We start from the raw sequence: 24,926 nt of genomic DNA on the forward strand, positions 1-24,926 counted from the left end.
TTTAATAATATGCACTTATGTTTCCTCCATGTCTTTTTATGACTTGCTAGCTCATTTCTTTTTAGTACTGACTAATATTCCACTGTCTGTAGGTACTACAGTTTATTTATCCGTTCACCTGCTAAAGGACATCTTGGTTGCTTCCAAGCTTTGGCAATTATACATAAAGCTGCTATAAACATTGGTGTGCAGGTTTTTTGCATGAACATAAGTTTTCAACTCCTTTGTGTAAATACCAAGTAGCATCATTGCTGGATCGTATTTTAAGAGTATTTTTAGTTGTATAAGAAACTAGTAAATTGTTTTCCAAAGTGGTTGTATCATTTTATGCTCCTACCAGCAATGAATAAAGGTTCTTGTTGCTCTACATCCTCAACAGCATTTGGTGTTGTCAGTGTTCTGGATTTTGGCCATTCTAATAGGTGTGCAGCGGGATCCCATTCTTATTTTAATTTGCATTTCTCTGATGACATATGATGTGGAGCATCTTTTTAATTACTTTTTCTCATCTCTATATCTTCTTTGGTGAGGTGTCTGTTAAGTCTTTTGCCCATTTTAAATTGTTTTGTTATTTTGTTGAGTGTTAAAAACTTTGGATAAGAGTCTTTCATAATTTTGTCTTTTGCAAATATATTCTTTCAGTCTGTGACTTGTCTTCTCATTCTCTTCACATTGTCTTTCTGTGCAGAAGTTTTTAATTTTAGTGAATTATTTCTTTCATGAATTGTCTTTGATGTTGTATCAAAAAGTCATCACCATACCCAAGGTATTCTAAGTTTTCACCTATGTTATCTTCTAGGAGTTTTATAGTTTTCCATTTAAAATTTAGGTCTGTGATCCATTTTGAGTTAATTTTTTTGTAAAGGATGTATGGTCTGTGTCTATATTCATTTTTTGTCCAATTTTTCCAGTACCATTTGTAAGAGACTACCTTTGCCCCATTGTATTGTCTTTGTTCCTTTTTTCAAAGATCAGTTGAGTGTATTTATGTGAGCCTATTTCTGGGCTCACCATTCTTTTCCACTGATCAGTGTGTTTATGCTTTTGCCAATACCATAGTGCCTTTTTTTTTTTTTACCATACTGTCTTGATTACCATAGCTTTATAGTAAGCCTTAAAGTCAAGTAGTATCAGTTCTCCGATTTTGTTCTTCTTCTTTAATGTTGTGTTGGCTACTCTGGGTCTTTTGCCATTCCATAGAAACTTTAGAATCAGTTTGTCAATATCCATAATACAATTTGCTAGGATTTTGAGCCGGACTACATTGAATCTATAGATCAAATTGGGAAGAACTGACATCTTGACAATATTGAGTCTTTCTGTGTGTGAACAGGGACTGTCTCTCCATTCTTTGATTTCTTACATCAGAGTTTTGTTGTTTTCCTCATATAGACCTTGTATGTATTTTGTTAGAATTATACTTAAATATTTTGGGGTGTGCTAATGTAAATGGTATTGGATTTTCAATTTCAAATTCCACTTGTTCATTTTTGGTATAGGAAAAGCAACTGACTTTTGCATATTAGCTTTGTAACCTGAAACCTTGCTGTAATCACTTATTGGTTCCAGAAGGTTTTTTTTTTTTTTTTTTTTGTCAATTCTTTTGGGCTTTCTACATAGACAATCATGTCATCTATGAACAAAGACAGTTTTATGTTCCATCCCAATCTGTGTATATTTTATTTCCTTTTCTTGCCTTATTGAATTAGCAAGGACTTTCAGCACAATGTTGAAAAAGGAGTGGTGAGAGGGGACATCCTTGCCTTGTACATGATCTTAGTGAGGAAGCTTTGAGTTTCTCATCATTAAGTATAATGCTAGCTGTAGGGTTTTTGTAGATAGTATATATGAAGTTGAGAAATTTTCCTTCTATTCATAGTTTACTGAGACTTTTTATCATGCATAGGTATTGGGTTTTGTCAAATGTTTTTCCTGCATCTATTGTCATGATCATGTAGTTTTTCCTTTTTTTTTTTTTTTGTCTCTTTATGTAATGGATTACATTAACTGATTGTCAGAAGTTGAGTCAGTCTTGTATGCCTGAGATAAATCCCTCTTGGTTGTGCTGTATTATTCTTTTTATACATTGTTAGATTTGATTTGCTAATATTTTGTTGAGGCTTTTTCCATTTTTGTTCATGAGAGATATTAATTGGTAGTTTTCTTTTCTTGTAATGTCTTTGTCTGGTCTTGGTGTTAGGGTAAGACTAGCCTCATAGAATGAGTTAGGAAGTATTTTCTCTGCTTCTATCCTCTGAAAGAGATTTTAGAGAATAGGTATGTCTTCCTTAAAACTACTCAGTTTTTTGATGCATTAACCCCTATATTTGCTTGATCATGAAAATCATTAGGAGCAATATGTAAAAATTCAGCTTTCGGGAGTATATCTACCAAATCAGATTCTCCAGCTAAGTAACCTGGTAATCTGTAATTTTAACAAGCAAACCAAGGTGAGTTTTAAGATCTGACAAATTTGGAAAACAGTGCATTAGACAATGTTGCTTAGGAGCCAAAGCCATGGGCATAAGCCCCATCTCTGCAGAGAAGGTGCTTTGGGTGGATGTGTTGGCCCAAGGTGACCCTCTCACTGTAATTGGTCATTGAACATAAACTTTCAGTCATAATAAGTTTACCCCCCAATTCATGGAACATTAATGAAAATTTACCTTCTGTTGGTTCTCATCTTTGTTTTTGAAGAACTGCATTAAAATTACTCTCATTGTTACTACAGTCACCCTTTACAGTACTTCTTCACCTAGAAAGAGAAAGTTAAATTAACTTTACAAGCCTCCTGAAAGGCTTTATTTTAAGCCACCACACATAGCTAATTAACAGCATATGCTGTGTGGACTCCAGTGGTTGCAGCCACAATAGATAATTTATGTAACAATGGAAAGAGAGTCACTCTGAGGCCAACTCCATTTCTTTTCCAGGGCTAAGAACAAAGGAGTGATTGATGCTATTGACTATAAGTACCTCCATTTGTTTTTGTATCTTAATCCATTTTATAGCAAAAAGAGCTTTACCACCTACAAAATCTCAACTTTCCTATTCTTTTTAAACCAGGAATATGAGTGTTGTAAAAGAGATGACTGTTGCATGAAAATAATATGTGGTTTATAAAGTCAAAACTATACCTTATTCAAATTACTACTTATGCTGTCATTTGCTTTGTGACTTTGGGCTTTTTATTTCTCAGAGCGACAGTTTACTCATGTTTACAATGGAGGTATTAACACCTCCCTATATGGAGAATAAATGAGATAAACCATGTGTTGTGGACTGGATTGTTCCCCAGTCTTTATTCTCTTCCACCATGTGGTCTTGCAGTGCACAAGAATGAGTGATGTATACTTCCTACGCATTGATCTGGGCTTCATCATGCAGCTCATTTTGGTGGATTGAATGAGGGCAGATGTGATAGTGTGCCAGTTTCAAGCTAAGGCCTTAAGAAACCTTAGAGCTTACTCTTTCACTCTCATGATCTCTCATAAAAAGAACATGCCCTGAGAAGTCATTGTCCCTTCAGCCTAGAATGATCTATAATGAATATATGTGGGGAAATCCTGAAAATCCAAACTTCAACCTGAAGCAAAGATGACCCAGACAACTCACAGACCCATTGGCAAGGAAAGTAAATACTCATAAGTCACTGAGTTTGGGGTAGTTTGGGATGCAAGATTATTATAGTAACAAAAGATGGCTAATTTATTACATAATACTTCTGATGTAGTAGGCTCACACAAGCATTAAATCTCCACTTAAATATTTTGTCATTTAGTATTGTTTGAATTTAAAATACAAGAATATACAGAGGAAAGATATGTAGATATAATCAATAAATACATACCTACTATTATAGGAGTGATGATGGACAAAACATGAATGTGCATATCCATATACAAGTATTAGGAGCCTATAGGAGGTGGGTGGGATATTAGGAACTTTGAAAGGAGAATTGGCATGGAATTGAAACGGAAACTATAGAAAAGGACAACTAAAGAAAAAAATCTAAAGCAGGTAAAAGAAGCAGTTCTTTGAACACTAGGAAATAAAATTCAGTTTGGAAAATGTTTCGTTCAGATTTTATTTACTTTGCTAAAGTACCATGGCAGCATAAAGAATTTAAACACAGGAGTTTATATGCCCACTGGGAAGACAAGACCCACAGCCGTATAAGCTAGCACAGTAATGATGTAGCACACAACAGCACAGCAGCAAATGAGAGCCTGTGTACAAAGTACCTAGCCAGTGTCTAGCACAGAGTAAATGTTCAATATATTTTCCATGCTTTTCCCCTGGCTGGACACAGAAATATTGGCAGTTTCTCCCCAGTCAGGAAAGAAGCTCTTTTTTGACTGTGGCTTCTTAAACATAGGGCCAATATTTTACTAATCTTTATGTCCTCAGTGTTTCATATAAGAGACAAGCATATAGAGAAAGCACTCTACAAGCTGAAGGGAAAGAGGCAAAAATCTCTAACATACCTTGAATTCATCAATTGCAATATTTGCCATCTAAGATTATAAAAAATTTGTTCTTTTTTTTTTTTTTTAATTTTTTGGCCACGTTGGGTCTTTGTTGCTTTGTGCGGGCTTTCTCTAGTTGTGGCGACTGGGGGCCACTCTTCATTGCGGTGCGCAGGCTTCTCAATGCAGTGTCTTCTCTTGTTGCGGAGCATGGGCTCTAGGCACACGGGCTTCAGTAGTTGTGGCACACGGGCTCAGTGGTTGTGGCTAGCTGGCTTTAGACCGCAGGCTCAGTAGTTGTGGCGCATGGGCTTAGTTGCTCCGCGGCATGTGGGATCTTCCCAGACCAGGGCTCGAACCTGTGTCACCTGCATTGGCAGGCGGATTCCCAGCCACTATGCCACAGGGGAGTCACCAAAATTCATTCTTCTAAATTAATTTATCACTAAAGTTGGTTTATGCTTTTTCTGAACTTCATTTTTGACACTTGTAACTGACCTACTCAAAATTTCTGTTTCCAGATACTGTGCTTCACCTTCTTGTCAAATAAAAAACACTATTCACATAGGAAAAATCCTTTAAATAAATACAACATTTATTTGCTTGATTGATGTACTTGTTCTACCTAGACATATAAGGGACTAATGAGTTTGGCATTCTTCAGTCTTGTGCACCTGTAAAATAAGACAAAGAGCTCAGGCCTTGCCTTACATAGATTCTGTAAGATACCTTACAGAACATCGAGTATGATTTGTGCAATACATTTTGCTAAGACCTTTAGAGGACATGAGGAAGAATAAGACACCTTCCCTTCTCTCAAAGAGATTACAGTCTAGGAAGGAGGATTGGAAAGACGCACAAAGACCAAAACACAGAAAATGAAGGTAAAGGCCATAAATGACTTTAAAGCAGAAACTGCGTTTTACTTTCAGAGAAGGTCCCAGAGAAACCATTTGCCTACAGTCAAAAAAAAAAAGCCAAGGAAATAAAGGAATTTACCTACAATTAGTGCTTAGCTTATCATTCAGAAACTTGACCAGAGTTAAGTGTGAAAATTCAATCTTGAATATGTACTATCTTAGTGGAGGTTCTGAGCATCTGACTGGTAAATGCGGAAGAGCATTCTCTGGGTACATTAGCAGACAAATGGGATATTAACCTGACGCGTTAATGAGTTCTTTAGAAGTCCTCCTGAGCATAGCTGCAGTACTAGCGTTTAAAAGGCATTCATCTCAACCACCTCTGTCCTGGAGCCTGGCATTAAGAATCAGGAAGGTTTTTATCTGATCAGGTGAGCGAGAAGAGTTCAAGGGTTTCTGGCCTTGTGGGTTTGTCAGACTGGAGTCTGCTTGTCTGTGAGGCATGACCACTGCCTGGATCTACACTGTGATTAGATTGAAATGAGGATGCTTTAATGTTGATATATATGATTTTAAACATTTTCCCTGATTTCTTTTTATATATCACTCTTCTTCCTAAATTCAAATTGCTTATCTTTATCTCCTTATTTTAGGAGTTTTGACATTGGATAATGGGAAATAAAATCATATTTTAAGAACGATAGTCGTCATAGCCAAATAGACATTAAGCTTATGATGGAACAGATTTGTATATACGTCAAAACCCATTTATTTTTCATATCCACAAAGAACAGAATAAGGAAATAGGAATATAAGAGATTAATGTAAAAAAGAATTTCATAACCACATATAAGGCTGTGAATTTTCCTTCTCTAAATTTAGTTTTCTTGTCCTGTTCCTTTCTGCTTAGGTCTAACTTTACTATAGAGGTAGCCTTGATGAGAAATTATTTCTTTAGAAACTGAAACGAAAGTCATAACCTTCACCTGACTGCACTTAAACAGTATATACTGGATCCAGTTGATACACGCTCACAAGATTTTACAAACCTACTATTAATCATAATCGCCATTTAAAATTAAATTATATAGAGTTAAAATTAAATAAATTATACTAAAAACAAAGGTAATAAATTCTCAAACCTCATCCCTTTCTAATGATTTTACTGACTTCTTGAGGTTTCTTACGTCTTTGAATGTGAAAATGCCATTTAATGGCATGTTACTGCACCCATCCTTCCAACTCTGAATTCAGTGATGCTGAATTCAGTGGTGTTGATAGCTTGAAGCCAGCCATGGTGAGAGTATTTACACCATGGAAATCAGCAGGCACTGGGATAAAGGTTTGATTTATTGTTTTGTTGATTGTCTAGACTTAAGAAAGTACCTAGAGGAAGAAAATGTTAATAATGAAAATTAAACTTAAAAGTGTGTCATGTCCAGTGCTGAAGCTGAAAGAGGGTTCAGTTTTATGCTTAGAATTTATACAAAAGTGAGAATTAGTTTAATTGCACATCACATATCATATTTAATGACAATAAATTTATTGGGAAAAGAATTACTGGATTGAGATGCAATTCTGTTTGTCACATAATAAGTGAATTTGCACCATAGGTTGGCTATGGAGAAAAGACAGGCAAAAATTAATGGAAGCGTTCTGTGACAATCAATTGGCTGCATGTAATTTATAATAAATAGTATTTCATATGTTACTTTTTATAAAATGTGTGCCACACATCTTTTAATAAACTTGTAGAAAATTACGTACGTGTTTATATGCACACATTTTTCCCCGAGAACTGCTTGTTAAACATTTACCACACACCACTGCAAAAGATTACCTGAAAGAAAAAAAAATTACCCTTCCACTTATAATTTTGAATATTTGAATAAAATATTTCTTAACCAAATCATTATTAAGCTGGGGAATTCTTTAACTTTTTTGTTTTGGGGAAAAGTAAGGCATAAGGGAAGGAAAGAAAACATCTATGGATTAAAAACAGCATTTAAAAAACACTGAATCAGTGACCCCTCAAGGTTGTGTTTAGTTCTGAACTAAGTGACACTGGCAGCTCAAGTGTGAGTGGATTGTAAATTAGATTCAGTACACACATTTTTTTCCCCTTAGTATTTATTGTCCTTCTCATGAAACATGACATTATTTTAAAAGTTTTAAATTTTGAACCTCCCCACCCCCAGAGTTTGAGTCAAAACTTTTAAGCTTGGAATGGGATTTAGAAGGATAAGGGGTTTCCCCTTCATCCATTGGAGAGATGTGGGAACTCTGACATTGGTGCTTCAGAGAAAAAAAATCATTTTCATCAAAGCTAAAACAAGGGGTTAAGCAACAGACCAGTTCTTTCAGGCAAGGTAATCGATATGTTAAGGTAACAATGTTATTTCTTTATCAACTATTGATAAGAGTAAGGTATAATATCTGGTCTGTAGCTGACATTGAACAAGAATGCTGATTAATCTGTCAGCGTAAACATGTATATTAATTTTGGGGACTAACTATCCTTGACATGATTAAATTTTGAGAAGCACTTTTAATTAATGGTATTTGAGGACAAGAGCCAAACAAGAGCCAAACTTATTTTTGCATTAAGTTAATTCACAATTGGCATTGTGTTGACTGTCCCTTGCTGGCACTGTGTTGACTGTCCCTTGCTGGATAATAAACCATCCCAAAACTTAGTGGCTTAAAACAATGTTTTACTATGTCTCACAGTTCTGCGGTCTGGCTGTGGAATGCTTATGCTGCTCTTACTTGACATCACTCATGCTTTTCTGAGGGGTCTTCTGAGTTGGAGTTAGAGGGTCTTATGTGTCTTCATCTATATGTCTGTGATGGCTGAAGGCTGGGACCTTTCTTTCCATAGAGTCTCTCATTATTCTGTAGCCCAGCCTGAGCTATTTTTTATGGTGGCTGGGCTTGGTCTCAAGAGTTAAAGTGGAAGCTGCCAGCCTTTTGTTGTATAGGCTTGGAATTGACACAGCCTTACTTCTGCCACATTTTATTTGTCAAAGAAGCTATAAGTCCAGTATAGATGTAAGGACAGAGGAAATGGATGCTTCCTCTTGATGGGAAGGGCTGCAAGGTTGCATTGCAAAGGTTCATGGGAAAGATTATTGTCACTTTCCACAATCAACCTCAGCCACATCCCCTGGAACATCTATGATGGTTGTTTGATAACTTTCTTTTATTTGTGAGTCTCTATTGTTAGTTATATCATAATAATTAAGTCAGCCCTCCTACAAATGTTGTCTGAGAGTACATTAAATAACGTAAGTATCAATCGTTAAAATATGTGGTATCTTAAGGACAAATTGTTCTGGCTAAGAGACAAGATTGACTCAGTGGTCACCCTTTAATAAAGTGCAAAATGTACATTTGCATTAAGTCTCTGACACTGCTGATCACGTAAGGCTGACCATCAGTGATTTCGTAGCTTAGTGATTGACAGACTGGAATGTCCTTTCTGCCCAAACTAGTTAGAAGTTTCAATATTTGGAATTTGCCTACCATTACTTCCTTTTCTAAAAGCCAAATTGTCTGACCTTTTAAATGAGAAGGAAGTGTCATTGCATTGGCTTGAACGAATTTTGAATATTTTCTTAAGAAAATTAAAAAGCAAAAGAGAAGTTCGGAGGTTGACAGAGTTTTGAGGTGTGTGGTTGTGATGAGAGTTGGCATGGAAGTAATCTTTTCTTTAAGAACTAAATTCCTATTCCTGATACACCTTAAATTCTGGGTCCTGGATCTTACTCTTGCAATATACAGGGAAATCAAGATCACTGAGGCAGAATGCTGTAGTGGTTGTTACAGGGGAGAGAGAAGAAAACTGGCTTCTTTTCTGGGAGGGAGGCAGTGAGAGAAGAACAATCAGAAATGGACTCAGCTTGTAGTGTTTTACTAACCGTAAACTGAGGTGTGCAGGACGTTTTTAAACACAGAAGTTTTGATGTTGCAGTCCACGTGACTGTGTGCGGGAGGATTTTACTGCAGGAATCCAGAACATAGGTTTTGGGATAGGACAGACCTACCTTAGATGACTCGTCTACCAGCTGTGGGATACTGGGCATGTTATTTAAGTTCTTTGAGTCTAGAGATAATAAATAATAATAATATCTACCTTGTTGTAATATCAACAACAAAGGGTTGTTGTGAGTATGAAGGGAAATACTGTTAGCAATTAGTACAGCAACTGGCTCCATAGAGTTCTAAACAGCTTACAGCTACAGTTATTATTAGCTGTAATTAGATATTAAAATTAAAAACCCATAATTTTTTAGAAATTATAAAGCCAAACATAGCCCCAAATAAAACTATTAAAATGGACTTATGAGATATTATAGACCATTATATTTAAGCATGTTCTTCAAATTTGAATTTATTTTGAATATAAATTTACAACTCTCCAAATTGTATTGGTGAGTAGGATTAGGTTAACAAAAAGGAAAATATAAAATTACTGTACCCACTTTAAATTCTGAATATCTCAGTTGGCTACCTTGAAATGCAATGTTTGTGTAGGAAAGTCCTCTGCCATAAAGAGCATACACAATCTTACAGAGTGGGGTGAGGGTTACAGAGTTTTTTATTTGATTTTAGATTCCATTCATTTCTTAGTAAGACATTTGTTCCCTTGCTGATCTCTTATTTGAAATATTCTTTCCGCTTTTCTCTAATTGTCTAGCGTAGGACCCTTCAGCTGATGCTTTTTCTTAGTTGTATAAGGCATGAAGAGATTTTTCTATAGCCCTCCCATCTCACCTCACTAGACGTTAAATTGGTAGCCTGGGAGCTTTCTAAGAGCTACAAAATACCTGAAGTTTCTTCTATTGCAGCCCCATAACCTTCATAAAGTACATTTCTGACAAGAATGTTTCTCTCTCCAAAATCTCTTTTGTTCTTATTTGTATTTCCCGGCCGCTTTACTCCATGAAAAATGACATTACCATGACAGAAAATGAAATCACAGCCACTTAGAAGGTTTCTTTCTCAGAAATGTTTTATAAAAAATAGTGGGAGTAGGTATGGGCCTGAAATGGGGTTTTCAGTCAGTCTGGTTATTCCATCAGAAATGATGTTCCTCACACCTACCCCCAGCCTCTAGGCATCTATTTACACGAGTCAAAATGCACTCAGGAGAGGAATCTGCCAAGAGGAAATTTAGGGTTAATGTTCCTTGGGGGGAATAGTGAGATGAAGATGACAGCATGGTGCCTGGCCAAGGAGCTTCAGCTGCTTCTTATTTAGTGTCTAAAGCAGAAGCTTAGAGGCTTGCTATCATGACGGCATCTTTAGTATTTGGGTAGGCGTATGCTTGGAATCTACATTCAAAAGTCCACATAGAACTGGGGATGTTGGTATCCTCCTCAGTTCTGTGTTGAATTATGTGAGGTCTGATGAAGGATTGTTTTAGCTATGCAGCGCTGCATAACAAACCACCTAAAAATAGCGACTTAAAGCAATAACAGCTTTCTTTTGCTCACTTTTCTGCATTTTGTGTGGGGTTTGGCAGGAATAACTCAATGCTGCTCAACGAGGTGTCAGCTGGGGCCTTTCTAAAGCTGGGGCCTGGAATGATCTGAAGGTCTCTCTTTTTACACATCTAGCAATTTATGCTGGTTGTGGGCTGAAACCTTAGCTAGGGCTGCTGGGGGAAACACATGGCCTCTCCATGTGGCTTGTGTTTCCTCACAATATGGTGGCTGGGTTATAAGTGCCAGGATTCTAAAGGGGAGAGTCAGGAGGAAGCTGTATCCTTTCTGTGATCTAGTCTTGGAAGTCACACATCACCTCTGCTTTACTCTATTGCACTCAACAGCCATTAGCTTCCCAGGTTCAAGGGGAGGATAAAGAGAATCTGCTTCTTGATGAGGGAGTGGCAAAATCCTGGAAGAGCAGGCGGGACCAAAAGTAATGCTGTGACCAATTTCGGAAAATACCATCCTTCCATACTCATGTGGTTGCAGAAGTTCATCACACTTAAGCAGTTTCAGAAGTGCTGAGGAGACATTAGAGATGCAGGTTTCTCATACAGTGTTTAAGCATCAGTTCTAGTGGTGTAGTGTGCCCTTTTCCTGGCTCTTAGGCAGAAGATAGCACAGGAGATCCAGATAAGGAAACAGGAAAGGAATGATGCTAGTGTTTTATGCAGCTCTCCAGGAAACCCTGAAGTTTTTGAGGCAGTTTTGCAAGTGAAGGCTATTAGGCATGGAAATGTGGATATCAATGCTAATGTGAATTCGTTTGTGCCACAGGCTGGTAAGTCCTAGAGCAATGCAGGCTAATGAGAATATCCAACAATCACTAAGAGTAGCTTTAATCCTGTATGGTTTTACACCAGTGACTTTGTTTCTGAATATCACAGAATTATTTTCTTTCTTCCTGAATCCAACTTCAAATTGACTCCTTCAAATTGAAACCAAAGAGTATTGAATCCTTTTAAAATCAATGAGCAGTTGTCTTTGCTACCATGATTTTACAGAAATCTATAGATAACCTGTTAAATTCCTTATTTGGACAACGGCATTTGTGTAACTGCATTATTTGTTATAACTGCATTCCTGTCTTGTCTCTTGTTTACTTGGGTAGATGTTAGATCATCCTTTAAACAGTTTAATGTCTAAGAAGTGATTTCAGAGAGATTTGACTTAATTTCTGCTGGAATCACAATTGATACAAGTTGCTTTTTTTTTTTTTTTTTTTTTTTTGCGGTACGCGGGCCTCTCACTGTTGTGGCCTCTCCCGTTGAGGAGCACAGGCTCTGGACGCGCAGGCTCAGCGGCCATGGCTCACGGGCCCAGCCGCTCCGCGGCATGTGGAATCTTCCCGGACTGGGGCACGAACCCACGTCCCCTGCATCGGCAGGTGGACTCTCAACCACTGCGCCACCAGGGAAGCCCGATACAAGTTGCATTTTAAGTGCTTTCATTTTTGCTGAAATCCCAAAGCACAGAATCCATGTAGTCACTTTCATCATTCTTGACTGATGTCCTCTGCTTACCTAAAGCAGAATGACTGTAGATTTGGCAGTCAGACCCTATATGCCTACCAACTCTTCTCCCAGTATCTCCTCCTCCTCATTAAATACGCTATTGAACAATGCCAGAACCAGTGCTAGACCCCCGGGTGTCTAATTATTAACTTCACTCTCTGGCACAGCTGTTCACTATGACTGCTTCTATGGCTTTTCACAGCAACTCTTGGCAGTATTCTGCCCTCTATCCTCTAGTGACTTCTTTCCCTTAGTAATCTGTTAGAAGGAAACTTAGAAAGCTTTTCGAAAAAGCTGAGCAAATTATACTTACTGGGTTACTTATATAGTATGATGTAAGTAGATCTTATTTAAAACGGGGGGGGTTTAATAAATTAGAGACGCACCTCTCATTTTTTTTTTTTTGAGAGTTGTTTCTTTGACTCTGTAAACTTTATACTATAAGCATACTGGTTTGCCCTTAATTAAATTCTCAATGAACTTACCCAAGAAAGAAAATTAGTTTTATTAGGATGTGGTTTCTTAAATTTCCTTCGGAAGCTCCCATATTTTTATGATATATGCCATATTAGTCGTGGTTTTCAGGCACATTGATTGTGAGTTTGAATAACAAAATATGATTTACCTGACATAAAAATTCATCATAAAACTAGAAGTATATCTGTGAATTTTTCCCCATTTATCTGCTGGCCTAAGTTGGCCCAGGTTTAGCATGTTTAAGTTTGCTAGGTGTGAAGGTTAATTTTACATGTCAGTTTGTCTGGGCCACAGGGTGCCCAGATATTGGGTCAAACATCATTCTGGGTGTTTCTGTGAGTGTGTCTTTGGATGAGATTCACATTTAACTAGATAGACTGAGTAAAGCAGATTGCCCTCTCTAATGTAGGTGAGCTTTATCCAATCAGTTGAAAATTTGAATAAAATAAAAAGGCTGACCATCCTAAGAGAAAATTCTTTCTGGCTGACTGCGTTCAAACTGGAGCATCAGTTTTTTTTCCTACCTTCAGACTTTAATTGAAACATTCTCTCTTCCTGGGTCCCGAGCCTGCTGGCCTTCAGACTGGAACTGTATCATTGGCTCTCCTGAGTCTGCACCTTGCTGGCTCACTGTGCAGATCCTGGAGCTTGCTTGCCTCCATAATTGCATGAGCCAGTTCCTTATGACAAGTCTATCTATCTCTCTGTCTATCTATCTATCTATCTGCCCAACCACACTCAAATACACACACATCCTATTGGCCTGTTTCTCTGTAGAACCCTAATGCACTACCAGTAGGGAACCTCAGAGTTGGAGCCACAAGCTGTAATGAAATTCCCATCCATTCTTCATATAAAACTTTTGAGGTATACACAGTTTAAGAGACAACAAAATTGAGGCTGAAAGAGGTTAAAAGGCTCTTCCAAGCCGTGATAGTAAAGGGTGGGCTCAGGTTATAATGGAGGAAAATTCAAAAACCATGATTCTCCCACCAAGGTGGCATGCCTATGGGATAAAGTAGGCTGGTTGGTCCTATCAGTGCTGACTATCTGCAACAGGTCTCACCTGAAGACAGGTGAGGCAGTCATGGCAGCTCTCCAGGGGAACTGGGTTGGCACAGTGATGGATCCATCATGGGCCAGATCAGTTTGAATCTGAACTGGATCAGGTAGTCTATACCTGACATGCTACCTGATGTCCCAGTGCCTTTTCAAGTAATGAGATAGATGATACTAAACCCAATATTGCAATAAGAGAGAAGAACTTAAGTAGGGACTTCGGAGAGCTTGATCTACAGAACCACAGGAGTTACAGGCCTTCATGTAGCTAAGTACGATGACCAAACTTATCTGGCCCATGATGGATGCAACCAAGTTGATCAGGAAAGAGGCCCAGAGGCCATGGTAACTCTGCTGTGACTTGTTCAGTGTCTTCAAGAAATGAGAAAGTAGTTTTGATCTGCATTTCTCTAATAATTAGTGATGTTGAGCATCTCTTCATGTGTCTCTTGGCCATCTGTATGTCTTCTTTGGAGAAATGTCTATTTAGGTCTTCCACCCATTTTTTGATTGGGTTGTCTGTTCTTTTTGATTGGGTTGCTTGTTTTTTCGATATTGAGCTGCATGAGCTGTTTGTATATTTTGGAGATTAATCCCTTGTCAGTTGCTTCATTTGCAAATATTTTCTCCCATTCTGAGGGTTGTGTTTTCGTCTCACTTATGGTTTTCTTTGCTGTGCAAAAGCCTTTAAGTTTAATTAGGTCCCATTTGTTAATTTTTCTTTTTCTTTTCATTACTCTAGGAGGTGGGTCAAAAAAGATCTTGCTGCAATTTATGTCAAACAGTATTCTTCCTATGTTTTCCTCTAAGAGTTCTATAGTGATCAAAACTACAATGAGGTATTACCTCACACTGGTCAGAATGGCCATCATCAAAAAATCTACAAACAATAAATGCTGGAGAGGGTGTGGAGAAAAGGGAACTCTCATACACTGTTGGTGGGAATGTAAATTAATACAGCCACTGTGGAGAACAGTCTTAAAAAACTAAAAATAGAGCTACCATATGACCCAGCAATCCCGCTCCTGGGCATACACCCTGAGAAAACCATAATTCAAAAAGAGACATGTACCACAATGTTCATTGCAGCTCTATTTACAATAGCCAAGACATGGAAGCAAACTAAGTGTCCCTCAACAGATGAATGGATAAAGAAGATGTGGTACATATATATAATGGAATATTACTCAGCCATAAAAAGGAATGAAACTGGGTCATTTGTAGAGACATGGATGGACCTAGAGTCTGTCATACAGAGTGAAGTAAGTCAGAAGGAGAAAGACAAATATCGTATATTAACATATATGTAGAATGTAGAAAATGGTACAGATGAACCTATTTGCAGGGCAGGAATAGAGCTGCAAACTTAGAGAATGGATGTGTGGACATGGGGGTGGGGAGAGGAAGGTGGGAAGAGCTGGGTGATTGGGACTGATGTATGTGCACTGCCATATGTAAAATAGGTAGCTAGTGGGAACCTGCTGTATAGTGCAGGGAGCTCACATCTGTGCTCTGTGATGACCTAGATGGGTGGGATAGGGGAGGGGTTGGGAAGGAGGTCCAAGAGGGTGGGGATATACGTATACATTATGTATACATATAGCTGATTCACTTCCTTGCACAGCAGAAACTAACAGAACATTGTAAAGCAAGTATTCCCCAATTGAAAAAAAAGAAATGAGAAGGTAGCTGGTAATGAAAGAGATGAACTTTATTCAGACCAAAGATTAAGCCTCTAGTCAATCACAGGGACAACTCTGACGTATAAAGGGAGGTACTGATCAATTCCTGTCTCTCCATGCCATCACGAGGGGGAGAGGGGGCAACATCTCAGGCCCTGCCTCGGGTCCCCTGCTTTGTTCCTCCCCGTTTCCTCGCTTCTGGGGCTATGCATGGTTCCTGCTGCCACTAGCTCTGACTGTGTTCTGAAGCTGTTCTCCTCCAGGCAGGAGCTTCTGCCCCAGACTGAGACAGGCTGTAGGGTTATGTTCTATCACTGAACCTAGAATCTGGTGGCACAGTTGGTAGCTGAATCACTGGGCTACCAGATTTGTCCCAGATCCATTCCTTCTCCTGACTTTCTTCCTTGGATATGTATGTCTTCCTTTTCTCTCTTTTCCTTGGTAACTGTGTGAAAAACTAGCCTTGGCCCTTTTATTTAGTTCTTCAATTACTTATCAGGTGTGTCTCAGCTGGAGCTCTGACCAGCCCGCTGATAGTAGCTTAGGCCTCTACCTCACTTTCCATTACACCTGTATTTGGAATTGGGTAGATTTTTATTTCCATCTGACCTGCCTCTCAGCTGATTCTAGACCAGGGACATTGGCTTGAGCTGGGGTCTCAGGAGCTGGACTTGGAGGTGGGGAGGAGTGGGAATGATCCCAGGCAGGGTTCAAAGGGAATAGAATCTAACATCTGGAGGAGTTAGGGCTGAAGTGGAAACTAGGGCGGGTTCAAGATACCAAGTCGGGGATGTCGGAATTACAGCATTAGTAACTAAGAAATAGGACAAGTGGTAGGCTTAGTAGACAGAGCCTGGCTGGATCTGCAGAACCCCAGTGTCCCGGAGGCTGAAGGCCTGTGGAAAACAACAGAGAGCTCTGCCTCCTGTTGGGGTGAGCGGTTAAGGCACCTTTAGGATCATACAGGTTAAATGTGTGTTTCACCTTTTTCTAGCTGTGTGACCTTTGGTAAATTACGTAATTCCTCTGAGTTTCTATTTCTTTATCTACAGACTGGTACTAAGAATACTTGCTCACGGACTATTGTGAGGAAGGTTACTAACCATCGTGGCCTGCATAAGTGCTCTCCATATGTCACCCTCAGTACAGCTCTATTACTAACGGCGTGGCCTCGGGGAACTCATTTCATATTTTTGGGCTTCTGTATCTTGTCCAATGAGTGAGAAGGTCACATTAGATCATCTTTAAGTCCTCATCCAACTCAAACATCCTAAAATCTATTCTAAACTCTTACTTGGCAAGGGAGTCTTGCTTTCTAAGACTATCTTGCAACCACCCTGCGACTCAGGCCCAAACCCACAAATTAGATTAAATCCCATTATTTGAAAAAAAAACACAACTCTTTTGAAACATTAAAGCCTACATATATATTTAAATAACCTTGTCAAATTTGCTCTCCCTACAGAGAGCTTTTCATTATTCTTTTTCATTAAAATAAAAATCCCTCTGGTTGACTTTCTAAATGTGTTTTCATTAGGCTTTCAGCCTGTTAACCATTTTCAACCTCATATTAAACCCTGTCCTCCTAAAGCTGAGTGCTCTGTTACCCCCTGAGAAGTCACCTACGATGATGAGAGAGTGGGCACTTAATATGCTAAATAATAATAATATAAAATCGAAATGTGCAGTGATCACTGGCTGCCCAACAGGGGTCTGTCACTTACTTCCTTTATCAGTCATTTTTACTGTAAAATTCTGTGTTGAGAGGGGAGGGGAAAAACCCTGCACAGCAAGTGTCTCCAGGCTACAGGCTGTGGAAAATAGGGTATCTAATATCCAGAAAATGAATATGCAACCTCCAGAGAAACATATGCAATGAAGGGAAATGGATTCTCAGATTAGGAAATTTAGTACCAAGTAAGAAAGGGACCTAATTTGCAAGAGAAAAGAATAGATGTAGTTGATATCCTCCGTACTGATAAACTGCGCTTGGATATAGTTTTTCCTCTTCTTTATTTCAAAAGCTTTAAGTCAAGGGTTTCCTGTTCCTTTATGTTCTATAAACCAAGTCATTCAGATAAGCAGCCCTTTGCTCTATCAACTAATTACTTTCTGATTTGCTTTGATCTATTATTCAGGCAGTAAATGCCAGCTTCATTGCACCCATAATGTAAAACCCAAATGTAATCACTGTTGCGAAAGAAGATAACTGTAAAGTTGTCCATTTGAAAGAGAGAGGCATTGCGTTTTTCTCTGGAAGTGTAGAATGTGATACATACACTTTCCATGTCATTCAGACAATTGACTTGTTGCAAACCCAGTTGACGCTGGTTCTTTTTGCCAGAATACAATCATTCAACAATCATGCTTCTAGAATTATAAATTATATGTGATGCTGTACTATTTCTGTATCATGATATAATATGATATGATGGTTAGTTCATGAATTAAAGTGTTTTTTTTTTTCTTAGAATGGCTTATAGAATCAGTACTTCCTAATCAAATTTTCATATACACTATCAACTTCACTACAAAGTTGTTTCTTCTTTGGCTCAACTACGTTAAAAAATATTCCTGCATAGATTATTATTATTTTTCCTAATGCATCTGAACAAATTGGGTTTATAAATTAGAATTCTCTTACAATCTGTTAAATCCACATCACTCCATATGTTCAAAGCCAACAGAGTCACTTGTGAGAATGTTAAAGGCTACCATGATTACTTTTACTTTGATCTGTGTGAAAATACAATTCACTCATTATTTGGCTTTAGGGAAAAAATCCATTTTTCCAAAATCCCCATACAAACAAGAATTTGAACTCTTTAAATGACTCTGTAAACTAAAAAATATTCTGACTGTGGGCTTTTCTTTGAAATTCATTCTTTGTCATCTCTTTTCCTCTCTTTCCCTCTCTACTTTCTCTCCCCCTACACTCTCTGCATATGGAGATATGTGGACTGTGCCCTTATTCTATGCTTCAGACCGGTTATGAGCATGGAAGGGATTCTGCAGAGCATGAATTCCAAAGCATTCAGATCTTTTATGGGCATTTCTTCTCCAGACACTGCCTGGATAGCTTTTAAGATTCTAGGCACATTAAAAGAGCAGTTGACCTTATTAGATTAGTTCTTCATTAAGCAATGCTTTAACATACATTACTCAAGCTCTATCATATGGCCTTAGAAATAGTTGATCATCTATTCAGAACTATCTATCTTTGTGATTCTTAAGTAATTCACTCTCTCACACCCCTAACCCCCTACTCCCAGTCCCATATAGCAACTTTTCTAAAAAATTTTATCTGGTTTCCTAAAGTTATCTGTGTTATTCTAAAGCATCAAGAATTCGGTTCACAATAAAACTACCATTTTTTAACCTACATTATTTATCTGGCAAGTGCTTTGGAGCAAGGTGACTTTTGCCTTCCTTTTGAGAGCTGGGGATTTGATAATAATTAACTTCCTTGATAACCAGAAGACAGTGAGAAATTTGAAGCCCATAGTACCTGTCGTATAAACTGGCCAGCAGCCTTGTCAGTTTTTCTTTTGTAAAAGGAAAAGAATGATTAAATTGTATTCTGATCTTATCTATTATGAAAGGGTTCCCGGCTTATAAACTGGATTGGAAGGATTTGGTGCAGTACAAATAAGACTGGATGTTGGTGGTAGCTTGTGAGTTTTCTTAGTCTTTGGCTCCTAAGAGCAGAATTATATGTCTTTACAAATAAGGAGGTAGTTGGTATTTAAAGTCAATATTGCTACCATAAAAATTAACGAGTGTTCAGATTTTTATATTATGATACTCCTGCCGTTGACAAAGCCTGACCTAATTCAATTGCTTTAAAATTTCACTGCAAAGTGCTTTTGGAGTTGCCTTGTTCGCCTTCTTACTAGAAAAAAAATCATCCTTTTTTGGCTGCTTGATCTTTAACTCTCTGAACCAATTTCCTCATTAGTAAAATGGGAAATAAGCATAGTTTCTGCCTCTTAGGTTGTGATAGGATTGAATGAGATCATATAAGTGGATTAGGTGAGATAATATATGTAAAATGTTTTGGATGGTGCCTGATGTACAGCAAGCACTCAGTAAATATCAGCCATCACCATCATCATCATCATTGTCATCGAAGTCATTTGGCTCCTGATGAGTTTAATTCTGAAAATAAATTGTTCCTCCAAACTTTAGTAGTTGGAGGGTGGGAGACTTACTGGAAATTGTACTTTTAGGTTCCTGCCATCAGTCTGATCACTCTAGAAATGTGCTCGTAGTCAGAACAACTCTTGGGGCTTCCCTGGTGGCGCAGTGGGTGAGAGTCCGCCTGCCGATGCAGGGGATGCGGGTTCGTGCCCCGGTCTGGGAAGATCCCACATGCCGCGGAGCAGCTGGGCCCGTGAGCCATGGCCGCTGAGCCTGCGCGTCCGGAGCCTGTGCTCCGCAACGGGAGAGGCCGCAGCAGTGAGAGGCCCGCGTACCGAAAAAAAAACAAAAACAAAAACAACTCTTGAACCGTCCTCCTAGGTAGAAGGAGAGAAATGCTATTAACTGTGGTAGGGCACAGTTAAGAGAAAAGCTATCTTTATTCATCTATTCCCCCAATTTTATTTTCCATTGACTTGTAGGAAGTAGAATAATGACAGAACTTTCCCAAGTCCACTTGGCTCCACGTCCATCTTCTAGGTTATTAAAGTATTCTCGGAATCTTTATTTTCATCAAATCAAAATCCCCTAATTGCACAGTTTATATAAGATCTCATGGGACATGTTTCACTGCAAAAATGTTTTTAATGGTGACACCTGTTTTTGGACCAGTCTTTAATGTTTTTGTGTTCTGTTCAGGAAGACTTCAGTGCATATTTCTGAAGTTTATGAGATCATAGAACATATTACTTCTACTGATGGTAAATATGGTGCTTTTGAGTGGGGGAACAGGGCTGAAGCTATCTAGTTCTGGCCAAAGGAAGGGACATTTCCTAGTTGACAGCTGTGGAGCAGTCGCTCTCCTGGGCATTTTACCCTCCACTAACTTGGTACAAATGAATGGAAAGAGCTGGTGTTATAGAGCATCCATGGTATGCAAGTTACTTTATCTAATAAAAGCTGATATTTATAGAGTGTTTTGTATGTGTATTACATAATTCAACTTATTTTATCCTGGGATATAAAGTCTCTGAAGTAGATTGTCTTATTCTTCCTGTTTTACAGATGAGCGACTTGAAACAGAGAAAAGTGACACAACTTGCTGTGGTTACCCAGCTAGGAAGAGGCAGAATTGAGACTTGAAGCCAGAAAACCTGGCTCTTCACCACCATATAATCCCCACAGCAGCCCACTGGGTGGATACCACTTTCTCATACTGGGCAAACAGAAGCTTAGGGGAGCAAAGTAGCTTGAACTTGCCTTCTACCCTCTACCACGCTCAGGTAAGAGTGTGTCATCTCACACATATTAGTGGCCAATTATGTCTTGGTTAAAGGTAAACAAAAAGCAGGTTTGGATGTGGTTATGCCCACCTGTGGTTGTCTGCCAGAGCCCTGCATGCTGTTCCAGGTGGAGCAAGGTCACGAAGGTGCTCAGGAGGGGTCAGGGCAGGTGTGAGAAGACAGTGAGGTCTGTGGAAGGACATTCGAAAATAGTTTGCAATTCTCCTAGCACATCTGCTGGCTGATGAGAAAATGACTGAAGCTCCAGAAGGTGGACTGAGCTTGTTCTCTAGGGCCATGATCCCTGCTAGACCCTGCTGACAGGGTAGGCTGGGTTAGCATCCTCCTCCATCCTGAGGGTTACTAGCTAGGGAAACTTTCTCTGCAGATGCTCTTGGTCAGACTGAAACAAAGGTAGGAGAAGAGGGAAAAGAAGAGAACCAAAGCAGGGGAGACAGGAGGAGGGAAAGGAGTTGGAGTAAAAAAAAGTACGGAAGACAAGGTAAAGAAAGGAGCCCAGTACTGGAGTTTATCTACCCGTGTCAGAGAGGAGAGTGAGACTGCTCTGGACCCAGAGGTCTCCTGTTGCCCTGCTCCGGGGGAGAAAGCAGGTTCCTTCCCCTCCGGGTTCTGAATCCTGCACCAGCCAAAAAATTCATTTGAAAAATTAAATTATGTCTGAGGTGCCAGCACCCCTCCAAATGCCCTGGAGGTCAGAACAATCAGGATTTAAATTAATTGCTTAATGGAAAAAAGCGTTTATGAGAACAACGCTGATAATTTGCTAAAACTAGGGTATGTTTGTAACTCTTGGAAATGAATTGCTGGTTACAAGAATTAACGCTTATAGAGAAATTGTGATTGAAATCCCCAAAGTTAAGTATTAATTCCTTCAAGCAACTGGTAATTAGTGAAGAATTGTGCACTTACAGTCAGTATTACATTCAGCACTTAATTATATACTGTCTCAAATTGTTTCCCAGTTGTTGCATGTATGTTCATCTTGTCTCCCCGGACTCGATCATAAACTCAGTGTGAGCAAGTGCTGGGATTTGGTCTTTTATTGGTGTCTCCCGCTGTGCCTAGCACAGCTCTGAACGCACACAGATACTCAAAAGTTGATGGATGCTAACTGGAATAAATCCATGAGCTTAGGAAAATTTGGCCTTTGGAAGGGAAATTTATTTAGTTATCCCAGCATGCCAAGAGCAGGGCAAGTTTCTCAGGAGAACCAAGAAAGTGAACACATGATGTAGCTTGAGATTGCATGTGTTAAATGGAGAAGAGAATTTGAAAGGCGACATCCTATCTGAGTGAAAAGAAACTGTAGGTGACTCAAGGCCAGGTGCTCGCTGCGGAGCAGCTTGATTTGGATTTTGTTGATTTACCTACATTTTACAATGTCTGAAAATAGTCATTAGGCCTGGAAGGGGATCAGGAACAGAGGGCTCCAGTGCTGCATGGCTGCTTCACAATTTTCTGGGATCTCCATACTCTTCAAAAGCTTCGTCTGTGATTTCTTTATAAAAAAGCAACTGAAAAACAAGGCTTTGCTACTATCCATTTGTGAGGGACAAAAATAAAAAATATTTGCCATTTTGTTTACTAAGTTTATTTCTCTATGTCAGAGGCATATGAATAATCTCAGCTATCAGGAATATTCACTTATATTTTCATAGTTTTCAGTAAGTCTCCATTTTAAAAACATTTAATGCATTCATCTTACCCACAGCTGTCTTTGAAAGAATACTAAAGATTATTAGTCTCATATGTGTTCACTTTAATTTTTTATGAAAGGTGGTAGTGGTAGTAGAAGGCTGGGAAAATATAAACAAATCTACTTTACAATAATTGAAAGGTAATCAACAGATGACTGCAGATCATACTATTTCATATCAATTCCAGGTAAAACTCTTACACAGAGGAAAGGCCCCCTATGAACCTGCCCATATCTATTTCTCATAACTCTTTCCCACTGCTCTTCACATTACATACTATATTTCAGCGACTTCAGATTGCTTATGGCTTCCTGTATACAACACATTCTTCTAGTTCTGTGATTTTGCTTGGCCTAAAATGTCCTTTACTTTTCTTGGTAACTCTGACATCTTTTAAGGCTTTTCTTGGGCAAAGCTCCCAGAATACCTCTCTCCCTAAATCTGCAGATTGGACTAAGCACCTTAATGATTTATCTATGTCACTCTGGGCACCCTGGCAAGCCTCAACGCCATCTCTTTCCACAGTACATGAAAAATCTGATTAGATGCCTATCTTCTCCATTAAGCTGCAAATCTACATCCATTTTTCTTCTCCTTCTCCTTCTTCTTCTCTTCTTCTCTCTCTCCTTTTCTTTCTTTCCTCCAATGTAGCTCAGTGCCTAGCAGCACACAGAAAGTACTCTATAAATTTTGGTAGTTATCGCTATTGTTGTTATTAAAGGGCAAGAATGAGAATGGAGTCTTCTTGTGAAGTCGAGGTAAAGAATATTATAGATTAGAATTTTCCAGATTGGGGAGGGTCCAAAGTTGTCCTTTATATCTGTGTGTGTGTGTTATTTTATCTGAGATCAATACATGTCCTGAATATTTTCCTCTGTCAGGATTTTGTAGGAAATAGCATTATTTGAATGTTTAGCTTTGCTTATGTTAGGAGTCTCAAACATTTTAAAATATTGTATTTAAAACATGGAATTTTACATTAGATACGAAATTTTGTACCTACTGGATTTGTGGGGTTATTTAAATGTAAGCAGGTTAATAATGACTAAAGTATTCTTTTCAAATCTTCAAAACACACAGCCATTAATCATTTTAGAAGGAATAAATGAATCAAACAATGTGATCTAGTAGAAGGAGCCCTGGAATGGGATTTGGGTGCCTTTAATTGGCTATGTGACTTTTGACAAGCTGCCTAACCTCTCTAGTCCTTATCTTGATTAGAACAAGAAAGATTACCAGAAGGGAATTTAAATTCTACTCTAATGAATTCTTTTCTGGCGTTTTGATTCTACATTAAAATATTTAAAATTATCTAGTACAAATAGAATACCTGAATGAATGGAAGAGCGGAAGTGGAGAAGGAGAGATTAGGATGGAGTGTGTCTCATCAGGGACAACTTCTGGAAAGTCCTAATTCAGTCTTGAAAGAAGTGATAGGAAGCTTTATAAACTGGCATTTAAAGGTGAGCTGAACTGCCTGTTTGATTATTTCATTCTTTTATGTATCTCCTGTCTGTGGGAAGTAAAGGAAGCAGAAGAGTACACCTGACATGACGCTCAGATGTTTATACCTTAGTTACCAGGGGTACATGTAAGGGGGAAGCTTTGTCAACAGAAATGGATTCCCTGGGGTGCCAAGGGGTTTATGATGCTTTGGAAGCTCTCTTTTCTCCCCTGCGACTTTTTGAAAAAAAAAATATATATATATATCTTAAACCTCCTTATATGAAACATTATCTTTCCAGATTTGTTCTTGTTCCCTCTTCTCCCAGTCCTTGCCTGCCCTAACATCTTTTATCTGCTGTCTCCCTTTTTCTGATCTCACCCACTGCCTTTTTTCTTCCTGTTTCACTTGACTTCAGGGTGACCGTGGTAAATGCAGCAGAATGGGATTAAAAATAAATGTCCCTTCAAAAAGTGTAATTAACTAAAAATGGCTTTATCTTTTCTGTTCCTACATCTGTTGTATTTCCTTTTATATTGTAAGTTATTCAAGTATAAACATTCAAACATATGAGGTGCTTTGATCTTGGCTTACTTGCCTGATAGCAGTAAAACATAAGATGCTGTTTTAGGTTATAAGGAGGGAGAGAAAATTCATTTTTTTTAATCATTAACCTGGTCCACAGGGGAGAAGAAAAATTATAGGGTCTTGACCTTACTCTCTTTCTTTCATGAAAGAAATTCAACATTTTCCTTCATGCTTCCAACCCCTTTTTAAAATAAGAACCA

The 24,926-nt window shown here is 38.5% G+C and overlaps 1 protein-coding gene across 1 annotated transcript in view; it reads left to right on the forward strand.

Annotated features, from left to right (window-relative positions):
- LOC137224294 (uncharacterized) overlaps window positions 1-24,926 on the forward strand; it is a 480,626-nt gene that overhangs the window by 283,691 nt on the left and 172,009 nt on the right. Inside the window, exon 5 of the mRNA XM_067737162.1 lies at window positions 20,759-20,976. Within this exon, the coding sequence (XP_067593263.1) occupies window positions 20,759-20,829 (71 nt within the window). The 3' untranslated portion in view covers window positions 20,830-20,976. The remainder of the gene's footprint in view (window positions 1-20,758; window positions 20,977-24,926) is intronic.

The sequence above is a fragment of the Pseudorca crassidens genome, chromosome 5 (assembly GCF_039906515.1).
Source record: "Pseudorca crassidens isolate mPseCra1 chromosome 5, mPseCra1.hap1, whole genome shotgun sequence".
Taxonomy (NCBI): domain Eukaryota; kingdom Metazoa; phylum Chordata; class Mammalia; order Artiodactyla; family Delphinidae; genus Pseudorca; species Pseudorca crassidens.